We start from the raw sequence: 18,129 nt of genomic DNA on the forward strand, positions 1-18,129 counted from the left end.
AACGACTGAACTACTTCCTATGGTTTACATTCCAGGTCATCAGTCTGCATTCATTCTGTGATATGTGATTAGATTATGTTTTTATTTCCACATACGTTTATTTTTCGGAATCCAGTGATGGGAAAAGGGAACACTGGTGTTTTGAGATAAGGGATTTGTGAGGTCTGTTTGACTTAAACATAAGCTGGAAGGTGGTCAGCGCAGTGCTATGTTAATGTGCTGCTTTAGTTTTTTAATAACATGGTACTCTGATTCTATGTCCAAAATTCTGTGAACCTTCACTGTAAGTCAACACACTGATGTATTTTTTTATCTGGCAGCTCAGTCTCATCTTGTCTTCCTTACGTGACTGAATTTATTTTCATTGGAGCATGTTGCCTACACTGGTCTAACGTACTATCACATTAGCATGTAAATTATCAAAGATTAGGTCTACTAGAATGATCCAATATTGCCATTTATTTTTTATTAGTGGAGATTATGTTAAATGTTTATTTTTCAGTAGCAGGTCAATGGAGTTGCAGGTCACATTGCTTGATTTAAATATGTCCCGCCTTAATGGAGCGTCACAAAATGAGATTACTACTATTTCACTGGATATTTTGTAAATGAATACAGCTGAATATTTTATGATATTGTAACAAAGTTGTTAAAGTCTTATCATTGTAGCAAAAGGATATTGTTTTACTACTTACTTCTGACATTTCTTTATTCGGTTACATTTAACATTATGATATAATATTTATCATCTCTTACTGTGAATGGGTTTCACCTTCTGGCCAAGCCAAAGAGCCAAGTCATTTTAGCATAAATTATGTATCGATACTTGAGTTTGAGATAATAAGGTTTCCTCCATTGAGGTCAAAGTCTGTGATCAACCTTCTGTGTGGAAATCATTACAGAAGATTATACTGATTATGTCCTGCTTGGCCAGAAAGTAACAACCCCGCTAATGATGCAGTTTTCGCTGATATTGTCCCCTTGTAAAAATGCTTGAATTGTAAAACATTGTCTCAAGCATGTGCTGTACAGTAAACAATGTACTGCTTATATAAGTGCTGCCTGGGTTATATTTATTCAGGTACAATGTTTTTAATTGGATGAGCGTTTCCGCACTCTTATACAGACAGGATCTATGTTTTCAGTTGAAAATTGGATGTTTCGGTTGAGTTGTCTCTCTCCCTCTCTCTCTCTCTCCCTCACTAATCAGAGAAGCCAGCAGCAAGAGCTATCCAATTTTGAATTGGAATCTTGCTCTAATAATTTGTTGGTACTTACCAGTGGTGGAATTATGATGATTTACTCAAGCACTGTACAATGTTTTTAGGTATTTTAAACATTAATTGAGTATTTCCCCTTTTGATACTTTATACATCTACTCCACTTAACATCTGAGGCAAATATTGCACGTTGTACGCCACTACAACTATTTGACATCTTTAGGTACTAGTAACTTTGCAGATTTATATTAATACAAAACATACACAAACTGAAACGATGTATTATATGTTAAGCTGTTAAGATGTTAAGTAATTAAAATCAGTCCCTTAACAATCTGCAACATTCAAGGGGGTAACATGTTAATGCACTAATTACAATCCTATTGTGACATGGGCCATTCTGTATTATGAATATTTTTATGTTTGGTACTGTAAGTGTATTTTGATTCCAATACTTTTGTAATTCTTTTGTATATTTACTCAAGTAAATACATTTAATGCAGGACCTTTACTTGTAACAAAAGTATTTCTACCTTGTAGTATTGCTACTTTTACTTTAGTAAAAGATTAGAAAGGGTACTTTTTCCACCACTGGTACTTACTGTCTGTGTCTCCCTTCAGTGCAAACTCATAAAATTGGTGAACATTTTTGTCATTCGTTTACAGCCTGAATTGGATGCCCCGGTGTTTGTTTGTATGCACCGATGTATTGAGCCTTTGTAAAGCACAAGTAGAACACTGGAATTTAGTTTTGAAGTCACTGGTACAGTTTGACAAAAAGTGTTTCTGTTTATTTGTGCTTCTGACCAACTCTATGAGTGTGTTAATGAAAATGACATTGGTTGCATTGTCTCTGGATATGGCTTTTTGTCTATTGTCAAATGGATGGTATGATATTGTAATATAAACTCAGTGAAACATTTTTATTTCTATTAACATAAAGGTTTAACTTTGGAACGTAACATTAAATGGTCCTGTGTCTTTTTGCTGTTTCCACACATGACACTGGAAAGGGAGGCCATTCAGTGTTTACTTTGTTTTGACCACTAGATGTCCATAAATAGTCACTTCTAAGAGTTTTGTTAAGTTGAGTTTACATACTGTAGATGATGTATGAATGCCCTGCAGGCGTTTTAATGGCAACACATCACCATCACATTGCTTCTGGAATTGTTTAAAACACCAGCAGTTGTCAACAAATGATTGATTTACTTTCCACAATCTCTTGGGTCTATTAATACTATTTATAGTTACTATGTAAAATAATAATATTCTGTCTTGCATTGTGCATTCCTCAAATGTTGGGAATATGTTTGTTCTGGGAGATTAGTTAAACAGGCAACCACTCCTAAAGAAAGCTGACATATCTGACTTGGCAGCAAATGCCGCTTAGAATTCTTAACTGTTGCCGTCGACAAGAGTCATTATCAATTAAATAATTGGCAACTGGTCGCAAGAAAATAACGATATGATTTGTGGAATAGGAAGTCTCACTGTGTAATACCACTCCCTGGCGTCTGTGTAAACTTCAGCCCTTCCCATTGCCTTTAAAGGACCGTAGACCCTGAACTAAATATGGACATGCACTTTCACAGGATTTCAAAGAATGTCCCAGACTCACAGTCAGCTTTGATGATGTGAGACTATTGCAGTCTGTCACTGGTACTCCTAACACAAGGTAGCCCTGTGAGCCCAGCCTCTTGGTGCCAGGATTGATGCCTCCGGTGACTTTTGGGTGAGCAGGACAGGACAGAAGGACACCATCTGCTTTGGCTTTTGGGAATATTCCTCTGCTTAAGAGATAATACCATTTTCTAATTAAAAGGCGGAATTTACAACCACCACCACCACTACTACCGAAAGAAATCCAATTTCTATTGTTTTCTCCCACGGGTGTCATCTTTAACGTAGCTTTTAGACAACCATGTCCAGGAGGAAGGTGAGGGGCTTGACCCGCACGGGTCGCCAGGTGAGCGAGGACCCTGACCTGGACAACCTGCTGTCCAATCTTTCCCCCGAGGAAATGGAAGAGCTGGAACAGGACATGCTGAAGGTCCCAGACATCGACCAGAAGGATGGAATCATCCTCGCACCGGGAGAGAGCCTGTCCACGCAGCCGCCTGCAGCCAACAATGTCCAGGACACTAGACTGGGTACTCGTCGAGATAGTGACCCTAAAGGCTGGCGTAGTCAGAGGGAACAGTCATTTGAGGTATGGTACCAACATCACTAAACACTACCAACCTCTCAGACCGTTTGTAAGCAAATGTGTTAATGTTAACTCATAGATGGAGAAACATCTATTAGAAACAAACAAAGATTATTACTTTTTTATGAACACCACACTTGTATTACTTATTATGAAACCACACTTTGTATTTATTACGTTCTTTTGACGTTTATATGCAGAGCTCACAGTAGTAATTTGTCATTTTACTTAATTTAGACATAATGTGTGTAATTGTTTTCTTTTATCGATTGATTCTACACAGTTTCTACACGACATCCAGACTTCCCAGATATTCCGATAATAACTTCCATGTGATATACATCTGCCAACTAGATCTAATGCACACTGAGTCCATCAGCTAGCTCATTTAGTGGTCTACCACAGTAGTGTCTGTGCCAGGAAAAACATTGTACCCCATCCCCACCCCTCTCCCAATGCTTACTTAAAGCCTTAAGAGGAGAAACAGCCTCTCAGAAACACACAGGGTATTACTTTGCCATCCTAATATAACATTATAAAAGATTTTTCAGATTCAGAGCCATCAGTGGTACAGGTTTGATTGCAGAAGGGTTTTAGCAGTTTGCTGCTCGCTATAGTGTTTAAAGGAAAGGCACTTCAGGCACTTCGTGCTGAGGTCCTATGGAGCTTCTTAATCCCAGCCTGATGGAATTCCTTGGTTGATTGCTCCTACGCTCACTGCCTTTTAAGGATACATCTGCCTGTACCCTGGCCTTGCACAGCAAAACAGATGGAGAGCTCGCAAATCAAACACTTAGCTATATTCTCTGCAAATACATCCCTGCTCTATATACTGTTTCCCTGACCGTTTACTTACTGTAAACACATATAGTATATCTTGTCTAGTGGGTTACAGTTGCAGTGAGCTGTGTTTACAGTAAGCATACGATAGTGAGACTTTTCATTGTATACATGTGCGGGTTAGGCTTTATATATCACATGGGTTATGTCATAGTGATGTCTGTATAGATGTCTGAGAGAGCAGGTTTTGTTTTATTTTTACTTTGATGGCATGGGAAATTCAGTGATGCGATTGTTATGCTGAGCATGGTGTGGCCCATTAAAGTTAAGTATTTCAAAACAGTGGGTTGCACACACCCAGTTCATTGCTGGTGCTGGACATAGAGTGACACAAACACTGAAGAAATTACCTTGGTAAAACGTTATGGACACAGTTAGCCTTCATTAGATGGAACATCCCATTTAATTCTGCAGTGCCTGACTACCTGCTATGTAGTTTATTTGATTTGATTAAATAATATATTTTCTTTGCATCAAGTGCTCACTTTCTGGTGCACAGGTAGCTGACTGGTGCTTTGACAACATAATTGTCACATCCCTGGTTTCTACAGTTGGAGGCCCTTGTAGTCAATACCCCCCTTGCCCCAAGTGCTTGATTTTACTGTCCTGTGAGAGCAAAGCATTAAATCTTTAGAAAAAGTGCTAATATATTCCAATATTCCTTTTGTCCTGCAGGGCGAGCCAAAGAGGGAGACCCGGAAGCAGGAGTACCTGAGGAAGATGGGTTTGAGTCAGGAGGGAGATGATCACAAGAAAGGAGCACTACATAGACAAGCTAGTGTTGCAAATGAACAGGAGAACAGGCTGGAGGAAAGAAACAACAAAGGATCTGACAGCTCCAAAGACGAGCAAGCTGGTTTCTCCAGTAGATATAGGAAGTGGGGGAGCAGAGATAGTGACATAAAAGAGGGGACCAAAGAAAAAGACAAATGTGAGGACAGCAAGCTAAAGGATAAGCAAGAAAACAGGGAGAGCACAGGTAACAAGACAAGAGACATGATCTCCAAGTTACAAGAGAAGAAGGATGACATCAGGGAGAAGGAGAGAAAAGAAGACTGCAGGAAAAGAGATGACAGCAAAACCAAAGATATTATCTCCAAGCTACGAGAAAAAAGCGAAAAGGAGGGAGGCAAGGGGAAGGACAGGAAAGAAGGCATCAGGACATCAGGTCTTGTCTCTAAGATGGTTGAGAAACAGTGCAAGGCTAATGAAAGTCAGGGGCAAGAGAGTAAATCAGAAGAGAGGAAGGCTAATGTGGAGGAGAAGAAAGATGTAGACAAGGACAACAAGCCTGATGCGAAACTTGAGCGACAGAGGTCAGAGAAAGGAGATGGTGATGTGCAGGTGAGAGATGACAAGGAAGAAAAAAGAAAAGCGAATGAAGAGGAAGTAAAACATAACAACCACGTGAATGGGAAGGACACTAAGAGTGGTGGAGAGAAGAGAGTAGAACAGAAAAACCAAAAAGCGGACAGTAAGGAAAACTTGACAAACGACGAAGGGTCAAAGCCCAACAAGGCAGGGGAATCCAAGTATGTGGGCAACTGTATTGATGGAAAGAACTCCAATAGCAAGACGAAAAAGGAAGAGGAAGAGGATGAAGACTCCAGCATGTTTGATGAGCTGATGGAGCAGGTTCGGAGCAACGACCTGTCCCTCAACGAACTCAATGTCAACAACTCAGAGGTCATTAAGGTCAAAACCCTCATTCAGTTTGCAGAGGCCTTGCACAGCAACACCCACGTTAAGACGTTTGCCTTGGCCAACTGTCGGGCTGATGACCACGTGGCGTATGCCATAGCAGGCACCCTGCGCAATAACAAGACCATCACCAGCATCAACCTTGACTCTAACCATCTCACCGGGAAGGGTATCCTGTCCCTCATCCAGGCACTGCAGCACAACGCCACCCTCACCGAGCTGCGCTTCCACAACCAGCGTCACATCTGCGGTGGCAAGACCGAGATGGAGATGACCAAAATTCTTAAGGAAAACACCACCCTGCTTAAGCTGGGCTACCACTTTGAATTGGCCGGGCCCAGGATGACCATGACCAACATCCTGAGCCGCAACATGGACCGCCAGAGACAGAAGCGCCTGCAGGAACAGAAGCAAGCGCAGGCCAACGGGGAGAAGGGGACACTTGACGTCCCCAAGAGCAGCGGCATCGGGTTTCTGAGAGGCTCACCCAGGGCATCCCCCAAACCCTCCCCCATGGCCTCACCCATGCCATCGCCAAAACTGAAGCGAGTATCTAGGGGCCTGGTCCCTCCACCACCTCCACCTCCACCTCCACCTGGAGGTGGACCGCCTCCTCCACCTGGATGTGGACCCCCTCCTCCTCCACCTCCTCCCATGGATAACAAAGGACCTGTCTCCAGCAAGAGCTCTAGGGACCAACTACTAGACTCCATCAGGGGGAGCGATAAGCATCAACTCAAGAAGGTAATGGATATATGATAAATGGCATGATTAAGTATATCTGCAGGATATTCTCACACATACAGTACTTTACTTTCCTGTTAATATCTATATCTTCCACAGGTTCCTGTGCCAAAGTGGTTGCAGTAATAGTCCCATTGAAATGGAGAGCGAAACAGGAGAGAGGGAAAGAACAGCCACCTTGCCTCTACAGAGGAATGGCAAACCCCATAATGTACAGTATATCCCAATGTGCCGTCCATAAACACTGTCACAGCGCCTGCTTCTAATGGTGTCACAGCGCCATGTGGTGACTGGTGACATAGACAGATTATGGGGAAGGAAAAGGTGAAACTCGAAATGTCCATTGGTGGGATGAGTGGCTCTCACTATGATTTCTCCCCTAAAACATTGGACCAAAAGGAGATTGTGGAGAATGAGTGATGCAGGGGGGCACTGATAGCCAACTGCAGAAAATGCCATGTTTTGTTCTCGGTTGTTTGTCTTCGTTTCTTTTGACACATAGCCTGTTATTTGCACTAGATTATATGAAGCGGTTAATGTGATGTCAGCTTGTGTATGTGGTTGAATGTGAGTGTGGTTGGAGTGCACGGTGAGCACGGTGGGTTCAAATAACTATAAATGCTTACAGTATATACAAATCTAGCATTGATATATTGAACGATAATTTGACCAGTTATTTATTTGTGGAGAGAGAATCCACTTTATTTTGTCATTTGGAATGTTGCAAAACAGGGGGAATCTGAAATGACATAAATATCAGGGAATTAATAAAAATGGGGTGTCAACTTCATAAATTCACACTGTGTGGTTAAGCAGAAGAAAAATAAATGACAAATGAGTAATGTGTGTCTCGTTGCCAAATCTCAAGACAATCTCAGGCAAGGTTTAACACAGTGGAATGTGTATTTATCTGTTTATTTGTGCTTCTGACCAACTCTATAGTGTGTTAATGAAAATGACGTTGGTTGCGACTGAACTATTTCTAGATAGGCCTATAGCTTTTTGTCTATTGTCAAATGAATGGATGGTATGAAATTGTAATATAAACTCAGTTAAATCTTTTTATTTCTATCAACATAAAAGTTTAACTTTGGAACATAACAAAATGGTCTGCTGTCTTTTGCTGTTTCCACATGTCATTGGAAAAACAAATTATATGTTAGTACTGGATCTATTTTGACCACTAGATGTCCATAGAGAGCTAGGTTTGAATAGATGTTGTATGAATGCTCTGCAGCCATTTAATAGCAACCACTACATTGTTTCTGAAACTCAGTTTGAAACACCAGCATTTGTTAACAATGTTTTTCCACAATCTCATGGGCCTATTGACACTACTTATAGTTCCTGTGTAACATAATGTTATTCTATCTTTCATTGTACTTTACACAGATGTTGGGAATGTGTTTGTTCGATTCATTGATTGATTGAATACTTTATTAGACAGAAATGTAAACAGCACAAGGTACAGTCAGAGGCTATAAGGATAACACACAAAGGTCTGGGGGACTTGTTTCCATTGTGGTCGAGGAGATTCATTAAATAGGAAACACTCCTAATGACAGCTGACATAACTGTCTTGGCAGTAAATGTAGTTTAGAAATTCTTAACTGTTGCCGTTGACAGAGACATTATCAATCAATTAAATAATTGCCAACTGGTCCCAATGAAATAACAAAATGATTTGTGGAATAGGAAGTCTCACTGTGTACTAATGCCACTCTCTGGCATGATCTGTGTAAACGTCAGCCCTTCCCATTGCCTTTAAAGGACTGCAGACCCTGAACTAATATGGACATGCACGTTCACAGGATTTCAAAGAATGTCCCAGACTCACAGTCCAATTTGATCATTCATGTGAGACTATATTGCAGTCCGTCACTTCCTAACTGGTACCCCTAACACAAGGTAGCCCTGTGAGCCCAGCCTCTTGGTGCCAGGATTGATGCCTCCGGTGACTTTTGGGTGAGCAGGACAGGACAGAAGGACACCATCTGGCCTATAGGAATATTGCTCTGCTAGCTAGTAGCTCCAAGAGGGAGAGAGATAACACAATTTTCTAATTAAAAAGAGGAATTTACAACCACCACCACTACCGCAGAAATCCAGTTTCTATTATTGAAACTGGACCCCACACCCCCCACGGGTGTCACTGTTACCATAGCTTTCAGGCAACGATGCCCAGGCCTACTATGGACAGATTGCCCACACAGGTGAGTGAGGACCCAGACCTGGACAGCCTACTGTCCAACCTCTCCCCAGAGGAAGTGGATGAGTTGGAAAAGGACATGATGAAAATCCCAGACCTTGACCTGACGGATGGAAGGATCCTCGTGCAGAGAGAGAGCCTGTCCACGCAGCCGCCTGCAGCCAACAATGCCCAAAACTCCAGACTGGGTGCAAATCGAGAGACTGACCCCAAAAGGTGGCACAGTCAGAGGAAACAGTCATTTGAGGTATGGTCTCACCATCACCACTAAACCATTTCATTTTTCACAAGCTTTGTTAGTATAATGTGTTCATGTTGTTGGCTCAAAGGAGATTTAATAGGGGAAAACCTTTGCTTTGCCTCTATAATTTGAAGACTATAAGAACTACTGTTTTTGCAGTTTGGCTCAGCATCAGGCAAACAGAGGATGTGCGTTATTTTTTTAAATATGTATCTTTAAATATGAATTTGAAGACCCCATCGTATTTGTTACTTTCTTATTGTATTGTTTAAATGCAGAGCTAGTTTATATTAGTTTGTTGTTTTACTTTGTAATGAAAATAATGACTTGTGAATTTATAAAAGCAACCATAGAAAATGTACAATGTATGTATTTGCTTTTATTGATTGACTGATGCAGTACCACACAACATACTGTACAGTCTCCCCAGATATTCTAATGATAGCTTTCATTTGATTCTTTGTTTTTGCTATCTGCCAACTGGACCTCATACACACTGAGTCCATCAGCTCATAAATAGCGGTCCACCACAGTTAGCGTCTGTGCCAGGAAAAACATCATCCCCCCCAAGGATTACTTGCAGCCTTTTCACATCCTTAAGCTTTCTTAAGGGGAGAAACAGCCTCTCAGAAACATACAGGGTATTATTTTGCCATCCTAACATCACGTTATAAAAGATTTCTCAGATTGAGAGCCATCCCTGGTACAGGTTTGATTGGGGATGGGCTCTATAGCAGTTTGCTGCTGTCTAGTGTTTAAAGGAAAGGCACTTCAGCCGCTGAGGTCCTATGGAGATTCTTAATCCCAGCCTGATGGAATTCCTTGGTTGATTGCTCCTACGCTCACTGCCTTTTAAGGATACATCTGCCTGGAACCTGGCTTTGCACAGCAAAACACAGATGGAGAGCATACAAAACACTTAGCTACTCTCTGCAAATATATCCCTGCACTATAAAATGTTTCCCAGTCAGTTTACTTACTGTAAACACATATAAAATATAATGTCTAGTGTGTTACAGTTACAGAAAGCAGTGATTACATTAAGCATAATAGGGAGCCTTTTTCATTGTACAGATTCACATGCAGGTTTGGCATTATCATAGATTATGTCATCCTGATACTGTATATGTAGATGTCTAAGAGAGCAGGTTTTCTTTTATTATAAAAGGAATATGTTGATGACACAGGAAATTCATGGGTGACATTTACATGCTGGCATGGAGTGTCCCATTTTCCCAAATTAAATTGACGTCCTAGTTATGTTCTGCATTGCCTGACAAGGCTTTGTTTATATACAGTTACTGGTGGTGTACTACTGACTATTGTGTTGACCAGATAATCATCATGTCCCTTTCTATGGATTTTCCTGTCTTGTAACACATACTGTGATTGCCCAGGCTGGGTGGCCTATCCAAGGACGGATTATGGATTGAGCCAAAGGGGCCCCTGGGCCAAGATGCCCATTGACAATTTACTTTATTTAAATAAATATATATATATATATATTTTAATTAATTTAAATATATAATCAAACGCAAATATGTGGACCATCACCGTACAGTCTCCTGCTCCTATATAACCATCTAACAGGACAAACGACTGACTAACAGAGGGAGCTGTTATTTATTTATTTATTTATTTATTACATGAAAATAGTTGTTTTTGTTCCTGCCCGATTGCCTATTCTGGGTATATTGCTGGGGGGCTAAAAGATAGCCATCTCAATAGTCCGTAAAATGTTAGATTAGTGTGAAGTTAGGTTTAGGCATAGTCTTTGTGAGGTTAAGGTTAGGGTTAGGGTTAAGGTTACGTTTAGCCATAGTTTTTTTGTGAGGTTAATGCGTAGGGTTGGGCTTTAGTCAATGTCTGCCGTCAGACCAATGGTACTCCGGAATAATGGACCTGGAGTAATATCACATTACCTACGAGATAGCTGTGGGGATGTTAGGCTTTCTATGACATATGGTTTAACTTTTCACGTTTGTGGCACCCCATATGGGCAGAAGAAAACACGCTTTTGGTGGTGTGCTTTATAGAGGCCCCTTGACATGAAATACAGATTTTGGTTTGACTGGATGTTGCAATACTTGTAAGAAATAGGCACGCACACTAGGGCTGTCACGATATGACATTTTACATGACGATTAATTGTCACTCAAATAATTGGCAATTAACGATTTAATTGTGTTTTTGTCGTTGATAATTACATTTCTGTTTGGCTTTTAGGCTTTGAAGTTGTACATGACACATAACCTAAATATACAAACTTACAAAGAAATTACTGACATATTTGACAACTTACTACTTAAAAAATAACTTTGATAGTGGAAATAGCCGATCTACAAGCTCACAACGCGATGCGATCTTACAATATTCCTTTTGTCCTGCAGGGCGAGCCAAAGACGGAGACCCGGAAGCAGGAGTACCTGAGGAAGATGGGTTTGAGTCAGGAGGGAGATGATCACAAGAAAGAAGCACTACATAGACAAACTAGTGTTGCAAATGAACAGGAGAACAGGCTGGAGGACAGAAACCACAAAGAAGAGAGAGATGGTTTTTCCAGTAGATATGGGAAGTGGGGGAGCAGAGATAGTGACATTAAAGAGGAGACCAAAGAAAAAGTCAAAGGTGAGGACAGCAAGCTAACGCAAGAAAAGAGGGACAGCACAGGTAACAGCAGAAAAAGAGATGACAGCAAAACCAAAGATATCATCTCCAAGCTACGAGAAAAAAGCGAAAAGGAGGGAGGCAAGGGGAAGGACAGAAAAGAAGACATCAGGACACGGGGTCTTGTCTCCAAGATGGTTGAGAAACAGTGCAAGGCTAATGAAAGTCAGGGGCAAGAGAGTAAATTACAAGAGAGGAAGGCTAAGGTGGAGGAGAAGAAAGGAGATGGTGATGTGCAGGTGAGAGACAACAAGGCAGAAGAAATAAAAGCGAATGAAGAGGAAGTAAAACAGAATGACCTCATGAAAGAGGAGGGCAGGAAGAGCGGTAGAGAGAAGAGAGCAGAAGAGAAAAATCTAAAAAAGGACAGTAAGGGAAACGTCAAAAACAATGAGGGGTCAAAGCTCAACAAAGTGAAGGAATCGGAGTATGTGGACAACTGTATTGCTGGAAAGAACAAAGAGGAAGAGGAGGAGGACGAAGACTCCAGCATGTTTGATGAGCTGATGGAGCAGGTTCTGAGCAACGACCCGTCCCTCAATGAACTCAATGTCAACAACTCAGAGGTCATTAAGGTCAAAACCCTCATTCAGTTTGCAGAGGCCTTGCACAGCAACACCCACGTTAAGACGTTTGCCTTGGCCAACTGTCGGGCTGATGACCACGTGGCGTATGCCATAGCAGGCACCCTGCGCAATAACAAGACCATCACCAGCATCAACCTTGACTCTAACCATCTCACCGGGAAGGGTATCCTGTCCCTCATCCAGGCACTGCAGCACAACGCCACCCTCACCGAGCTGCGCTTCCACAACCAGCGTCACATCTGCGGTGGCAAGACAGAGATGGAGATGACCAAAATTCTTAAGGAAAACACCACCCTGCTTAAGCTGGGCTACCACTTTGAATTGGCCGGGCCCAGGATGACCATGACCAACATCCTGAGCCGCAACATGGACCGCCAGAGACAGAAGCGCCTGCAGGAACAGAAGCAAGCGCAGGCCAACGGGGAGAAGGGGACACTAGACGTTCCCAAGAGCGGCGGCATCGGGTTTCTGAGAGGCTCACCCGGGGCATCCCCCAAACCCTCCCCCATGGCCTCACCCATGCCATCGCCAAAACTGAAGCGAGTATCTGGGGGCCTGGTCCCTCCACCACCTCCACCTCCACCTGGAGGTGGACCGCCTCCTCCACCTGGATGTGGACCTCCTCCTCCTCCACCTCCTCCCATGGATAACAAAGGACCTGTCTCCAGCAAGAGCTCTAGGGACCAACTACTAGACTCCATCAGGGGGAGCGATAAGCATCAACTCAAGAAGGTAATGGATATAAGATGAATTGCACGATTAAGTATATCTGCAGGATATTCTCACACATACAGTACTTTACTTTCCTGTTAATATCTATATCTTCCACAGGTTCCTGTGCCAAAGTGGTTGCAGTAATAGTCCCATTGGAATGGATAGCGAAACAGGAGACAGGTAAAGAATAGACATCTCACCCCAGGTGTACATAAGGGATAACAAACCCCTCAATATATCCCCATGTGCAGTTCTTAAAAACTGTCTGTCACAGAGCCATGTGGTGATGTAGACAGATTAAAGGGAAGGAAATAGTGAGTCAATTAGTTGGATGAGTGGCCCTTACTATTATGTATGCCTTCAAACACTGGACATTAAAGGGAAGGGAATAGTGAGTCAATTAATTGAATGAGTGGCCCTTACTATTATATGCCTTCAAACACTGGACCAAAAGGACATTGTGGAGAATGTGTGATGCAGAGGCCCTGTGACAGCAAACTTCAGAAAATTCCTGGAGTTTTATTTTTTTGCTCTTGTTTGTCTTAATTCTTTTTTAAATGCTTAGTCTGTTATTTGCACTAGATTATATGAAGCGGATTGTGTGATGTCAGCTTGTGTATGTGGTTGAATGTAAGTGTAGTTGGAGTGCGCTTAATAAGTAGTTCAAATAACTATAAATTCTTGTGTAAGAATCTAGCATTGATTTATCGAACAATAATTTGACCTGTTATTTATTTGTGGACATAAAATCCACTTTATTTAGTCATTTAGAGTTCTGGATAAATTGTGGAAATCTATAATGATATAGATATCAGGGAATGAATAAACGTGGGCTGACAACTTCAGAAATACACACTGTGTGGTTAAGCAGAAGAAAAAGAAACAAGTGAAACAAGTTAGTTAATAGTTGCAAAGAGTTTGTCGCCAAATCTCAAGAAAATATCAGGCAAGAGCTTACAAACATTGATTACACACATTGGAAAGCAGCCGAATGAAATCCTTGTCTATTATGAAAGACTGGATGGAAGTTGGCAGAATGAAGGAATGGCTGGCCTTTAGTATCTTATCTGATATTCTGTATTTTTCTTGGCTGGATGTTTGAATGTCTTAGATACTCTTACATAATAAATATACAAGTCTTGTCGGTCGGTGGTGATTTATAAAGTTACTAATGGCTTCTATCAGCAATAAGCAACTTTTTTGTTGACTTATTCCATACTTTGAAATGAATGTAATTTCTAAAGTACTCTAATGTGATAGGATTTTCCAAGTGGCACCAAGTGGTGTAATATGTAATTAAGTGTTTTGATTACCTTACAGACCCTGTATGTCTTCAATAAAAAGATGGAATGTTCTCATTGAAACAATGTCATAAGTGATTATATCTATACACAACTATGTACAATAATGGGATGTAAGCAAGAAGCAAAATCTATATACATTGTTGGACTTATCCATCACTGTTAGGTGAACTACCACATACTGTAGCTACCGGTACGTTATTGTCAGATCTATTTGTTACTGCAACTGCTGAGTGCAGTATGTAGCCTATGTGCTGGCCCTCAATACTCACTAAATTCATATTGTATTTATAATTAAATATGGCAAAATGTGTTAATGCTGTTTTATAATACAATTTGTGTAATCACGTTGGTGCATCGGTACAAAAATACTTTTTTTTAGGCTATATTAATACCCTGACATTCAATATTCAGTGGGAATGTACAACCTCAAAAATACTATTGTGCAACTTCATGAGGAGCAGATAATTATACGGAGGCAATACGTAACTAAATGCAATATTGATATAAATAAATAATGTACCTCCAATTGCTGAACACAGAAATACACATTGAAGATGAATGCATTGTAGCACTGGTGTGTAAGCCAAGTGTGAAGAGTGTTGGCCTGACTTCACTACACTAAATGAGTTGTAGCCTTTTTTTTTTATCTGGCAGTGTGTGATGTACAGGACTGCTCCATCATCACACATACTGTTCGTAGCAATCCTCCAGCAGCATGCATGGGTGCTTAGTAACTGCTGCTGCTGCTGTCAAAACACTGAAGCTCTCCTTCACACCGCAAAAATGGCCCTCATGCGGACAAGCTGCCGAACCAGCCAGCAAACCTTCCAACCAGCCAGCACACTGGGGATTCAAAGATAAAAAGAGAAAGAGAGTGAGAGAGAAGAACACTCAACAGTCCAGTTTATGTATCTATTGCTCTGCCTCAAACTCTGCATCCATGAAATGCCTATATTTGGTCATTTCTCCATGTCTCCATGAGTCTGCAGTTCATTCCTTCCCCGTTCCTAATAATGGGCTGTGCTCCAGTGGTCTGTGTGTCTTCGGCTACAGCTCCTCTGACCAAGTAGAACCCAGGAGGAGAAAAAAGGGGAAGGAATTTGATAATGGTGTGGTTATCAGTTTGTTAGATCAATTCTTAGAACAATAAGTACTACAAACCAGTAAGACTCCCTAAATCGGGAGATATAAGCGACCGTCAGGTCGCATAGACAAACTTTGGAAGGCAATGGTAGCCAATCGGGAGGGAATATGGGAAATGGGATGGGTCAGATCCATGTTGATGACATGACATGACTGTAGAGATACTGTGTACCGCTTTGCATGACAGTCAGAGGCGGAATCATAGGGGGCGCCTGGGAGCTTGAGCGTACAGTTATGAGAGCCCATTGATTTTTCGCTGACAATTCCTAGCACTCAGTCGTTTTCACAAGTTTTCCCAAACTGGCCAAACTGCATTCCTGGCACTCGGCCGATATCACACGTTGGCTTTGTCCCTTTAAATTAGAGTATAGGGCTAACACAGCGTCAAAGACCGCCCCACATCCTGGCTGTATGATGTAGCTCTGTTATACTGTAGCCTACCAAGACGAAGACGCACCGTCTCTGCGACCCCTGTGCCCCACACGCTGGACCACTAAAACGGCATCGCTGCAGTCCATTGCTTCCAACTACATTGCACTCAGCCCGTGGCCTGCGTATGCAGCTAGACACTTTTAGCACGTTTTTTTGCTTTGAGAATCATGCTAAAGTTTTTCTCACGTGTGGAAATGGTCAACACACATGTGGAGGATTGTGTTGTCGGAAACAGCGCCCGCAAACGCATGGTGCAATTCTATGGAGACGACTTTGATGAAGCCAGGCTGACACTGCATTGTGACGTTTGCCTTCAATTCAAAATGAACTTGAGTAAAAGTACGAAAGTATTGGCATCAAAATGTACTTAAAGTACCAAAAGTAAAAGTACAATTTTTTGGAAAATAGCAGATCTACAAGCTCACAAGGCGTCGTGATATGATGCGTTTGGAGCTTGTAGATCGGCTATTTTCAAACAACCTATATAGGTATAATGGCTAAAGTGGTTAATGTGTGTTTTAAAATATTATAACTTATATCCGAAAAGTAACTAGTAACTAAAGTTTTCAAATAAATGTAGTGGAGTAAAAGTACAATATTTGGATCCGAGATGTAGTGGAGTAGAAGTAAAAGTATTGGAAATTGGAAATACTCAAGTAAAGTACAAATACCTACTTAAAAAGGGGCGGGGTCAAAAACGAGCACCCAGCTCAATATTGAAAATGCAACGTCCCTGATGACAGTAATTTGATTACAATAAATGTACCCCCATTGATTCCGGATGGGGACCCAAATGCATGGGTCCCCATCCGGAATCAACAATGGGGGTAAATTTACAATAATCATTTTTTTTTCTTATAGGAGTGCGACAAATACAAAAAGAATATTATTGAACTCAAGTCTCCATGGCATGACTGAGTAATCAATAGGAAAAAAAATCATTTTGAGGGTGAACTACTCCTTTAACACATTTTCCTGGGGACCCCCTGGAACCCCCTCAAGTACCCCCTAGAGGTCCCCGGACCACAATTTGAGAACCACGGCTGCTTCATTCTGACTAACCTCGCATCACCAGGCTTTCCGCTGGGGGAAAGCCTGGTCTTCGTTTACTAAACGGGCCGTTTGATCCGGTCGGGAGCGGAAGAGCTCCTACGTTTTTCTGTAGTCCAAAACGGACTACACTTTGGCCGGAAACAACGACCGGAAACAGTTTCAACCCAGTTAGCGCATGCGCAGGTAGTTAGCGCATGCGCAAGTACGGGTTAAAACCTGGTTAAAACTGTTTCCGGTCGTTGTTTCCGGCCAAAGTGTAGTCCGTTTTGGACTACAGAAAAACGTAGGAGCTCTTCCGCTCCCGACCGGATCAAAAGCCCGAAATTGGAAGACAGCCCAGGCTACATTCTGACAGTATACTGTCAGGAGAGAGTGTTTTCTACTGGTGATTCACTACTTGGGTGATTCAGTCAGAGTGTATCAAAGGGTGCGTTCGGAAATGCGCACCGGGTGTGGTAGAGCGCTCGTTTTATGGTTAGATGTCACAGTTATTGTCCACGACATTGCAAGCGGCGCGAAGGCCAGCGGACCTTGGTCCTGCTCTTCGCCCCCGAGCGCCGCAGGCGCGAGTGGCCGCGAAGAGCGGGCCAGGGCCGCGCGGCCGGCGGAGCGCCGCGCGAGTTACGAAGCCGTGGTGAATGCAATCGTTATATTTATGCCCAGGCCGTAAGGCCTGGGCAAGCCCACGATAAACGCCCGCGCAGTCCGGTGCGCATTTCCGAACGCACCCTTTGATACACTCGGACTGAAACACCAGAGGAAAACACCATCCCATACTGTCAGAGTTAAGGGGAGACCTTGACATTTTAAAGTTTGAGAAACACTGACCTTAGATTAATAAAACAACAATTTTGGATGAAAGCTCAGGGAAACCAGAGCCCTAGAATGAAGAGTTGCGTCACTCCCGTTCACTTCATGGGGCCAGGTCTTCTACGCACACATCTATTGGCGTATAGTGACAAACGGCGAACCGGAAGTTTACAAAATGCATTGAAGTCTATGAGGTGTAAAGTGACAATGAACCACGTGACCAGCGCTGTTTCTGACCCCGCAGTGGCAGGACTC

The 18,129-nt window shown here is 42.1% G+C and overlaps 2 protein-coding genes across 2 annotated transcripts; both read left to right on the forward strand.

Moving 5' to 3' along the window:
* Positions 1 to 3,144: 3,144 nt before the first annotated feature.
* LOC308286715 (uncharacterized protein) lies at positions 3,145 to 6,840 on the forward strand (the record flags this gene model as incomplete). The annotated part of the gene is made up of 3 exons (XM_080727815.1): positions 3,145 to 3,432; positions 4,945 to 6,714; positions 6,814 to 6,840. 3 exons carry the CDS (start codon positions 3,145 to 3,147, stop codon positions 6,838 to 6,840), a joined length of 2,085 nt encoding a protein of 694 aa, XP_080583941.1.
* Positions 6,841 to 8,891: 2,051 nt separating this feature from the next.
* Positions 8,892 to 13,276, forward strand: LOC308287121 (uncharacterized protein; the record flags this gene model as incomplete). Its single annotated transcript, XM_080728241.1, has 3 exons — positions 8,892 to 9,170; positions 11,555 to 13,150; positions 13,250 to 13,276. The coding sequence occupies 3 exons, from the start codon at positions 8,892 to 8,894 to the stop codon at positions 13,274 to 13,276; spliced, it is 1,902 nt and encodes a 633-aa protein (XP_080584367.1).
* Between the last annotated feature and the right edge of the window lie 4,853 nt (positions 13,277 to 18,129).

This window comes from Nannobrachium achirus (genome assembly GCF_963921795.1).
Source record: "Nannobrachium achirus genome assembly, chromosome: 6".
NCBI lineage: Eukaryota > Metazoa > Chordata > Actinopteri > Myctophiformes > Myctophidae > Nannobrachium > Nannobrachium achirus.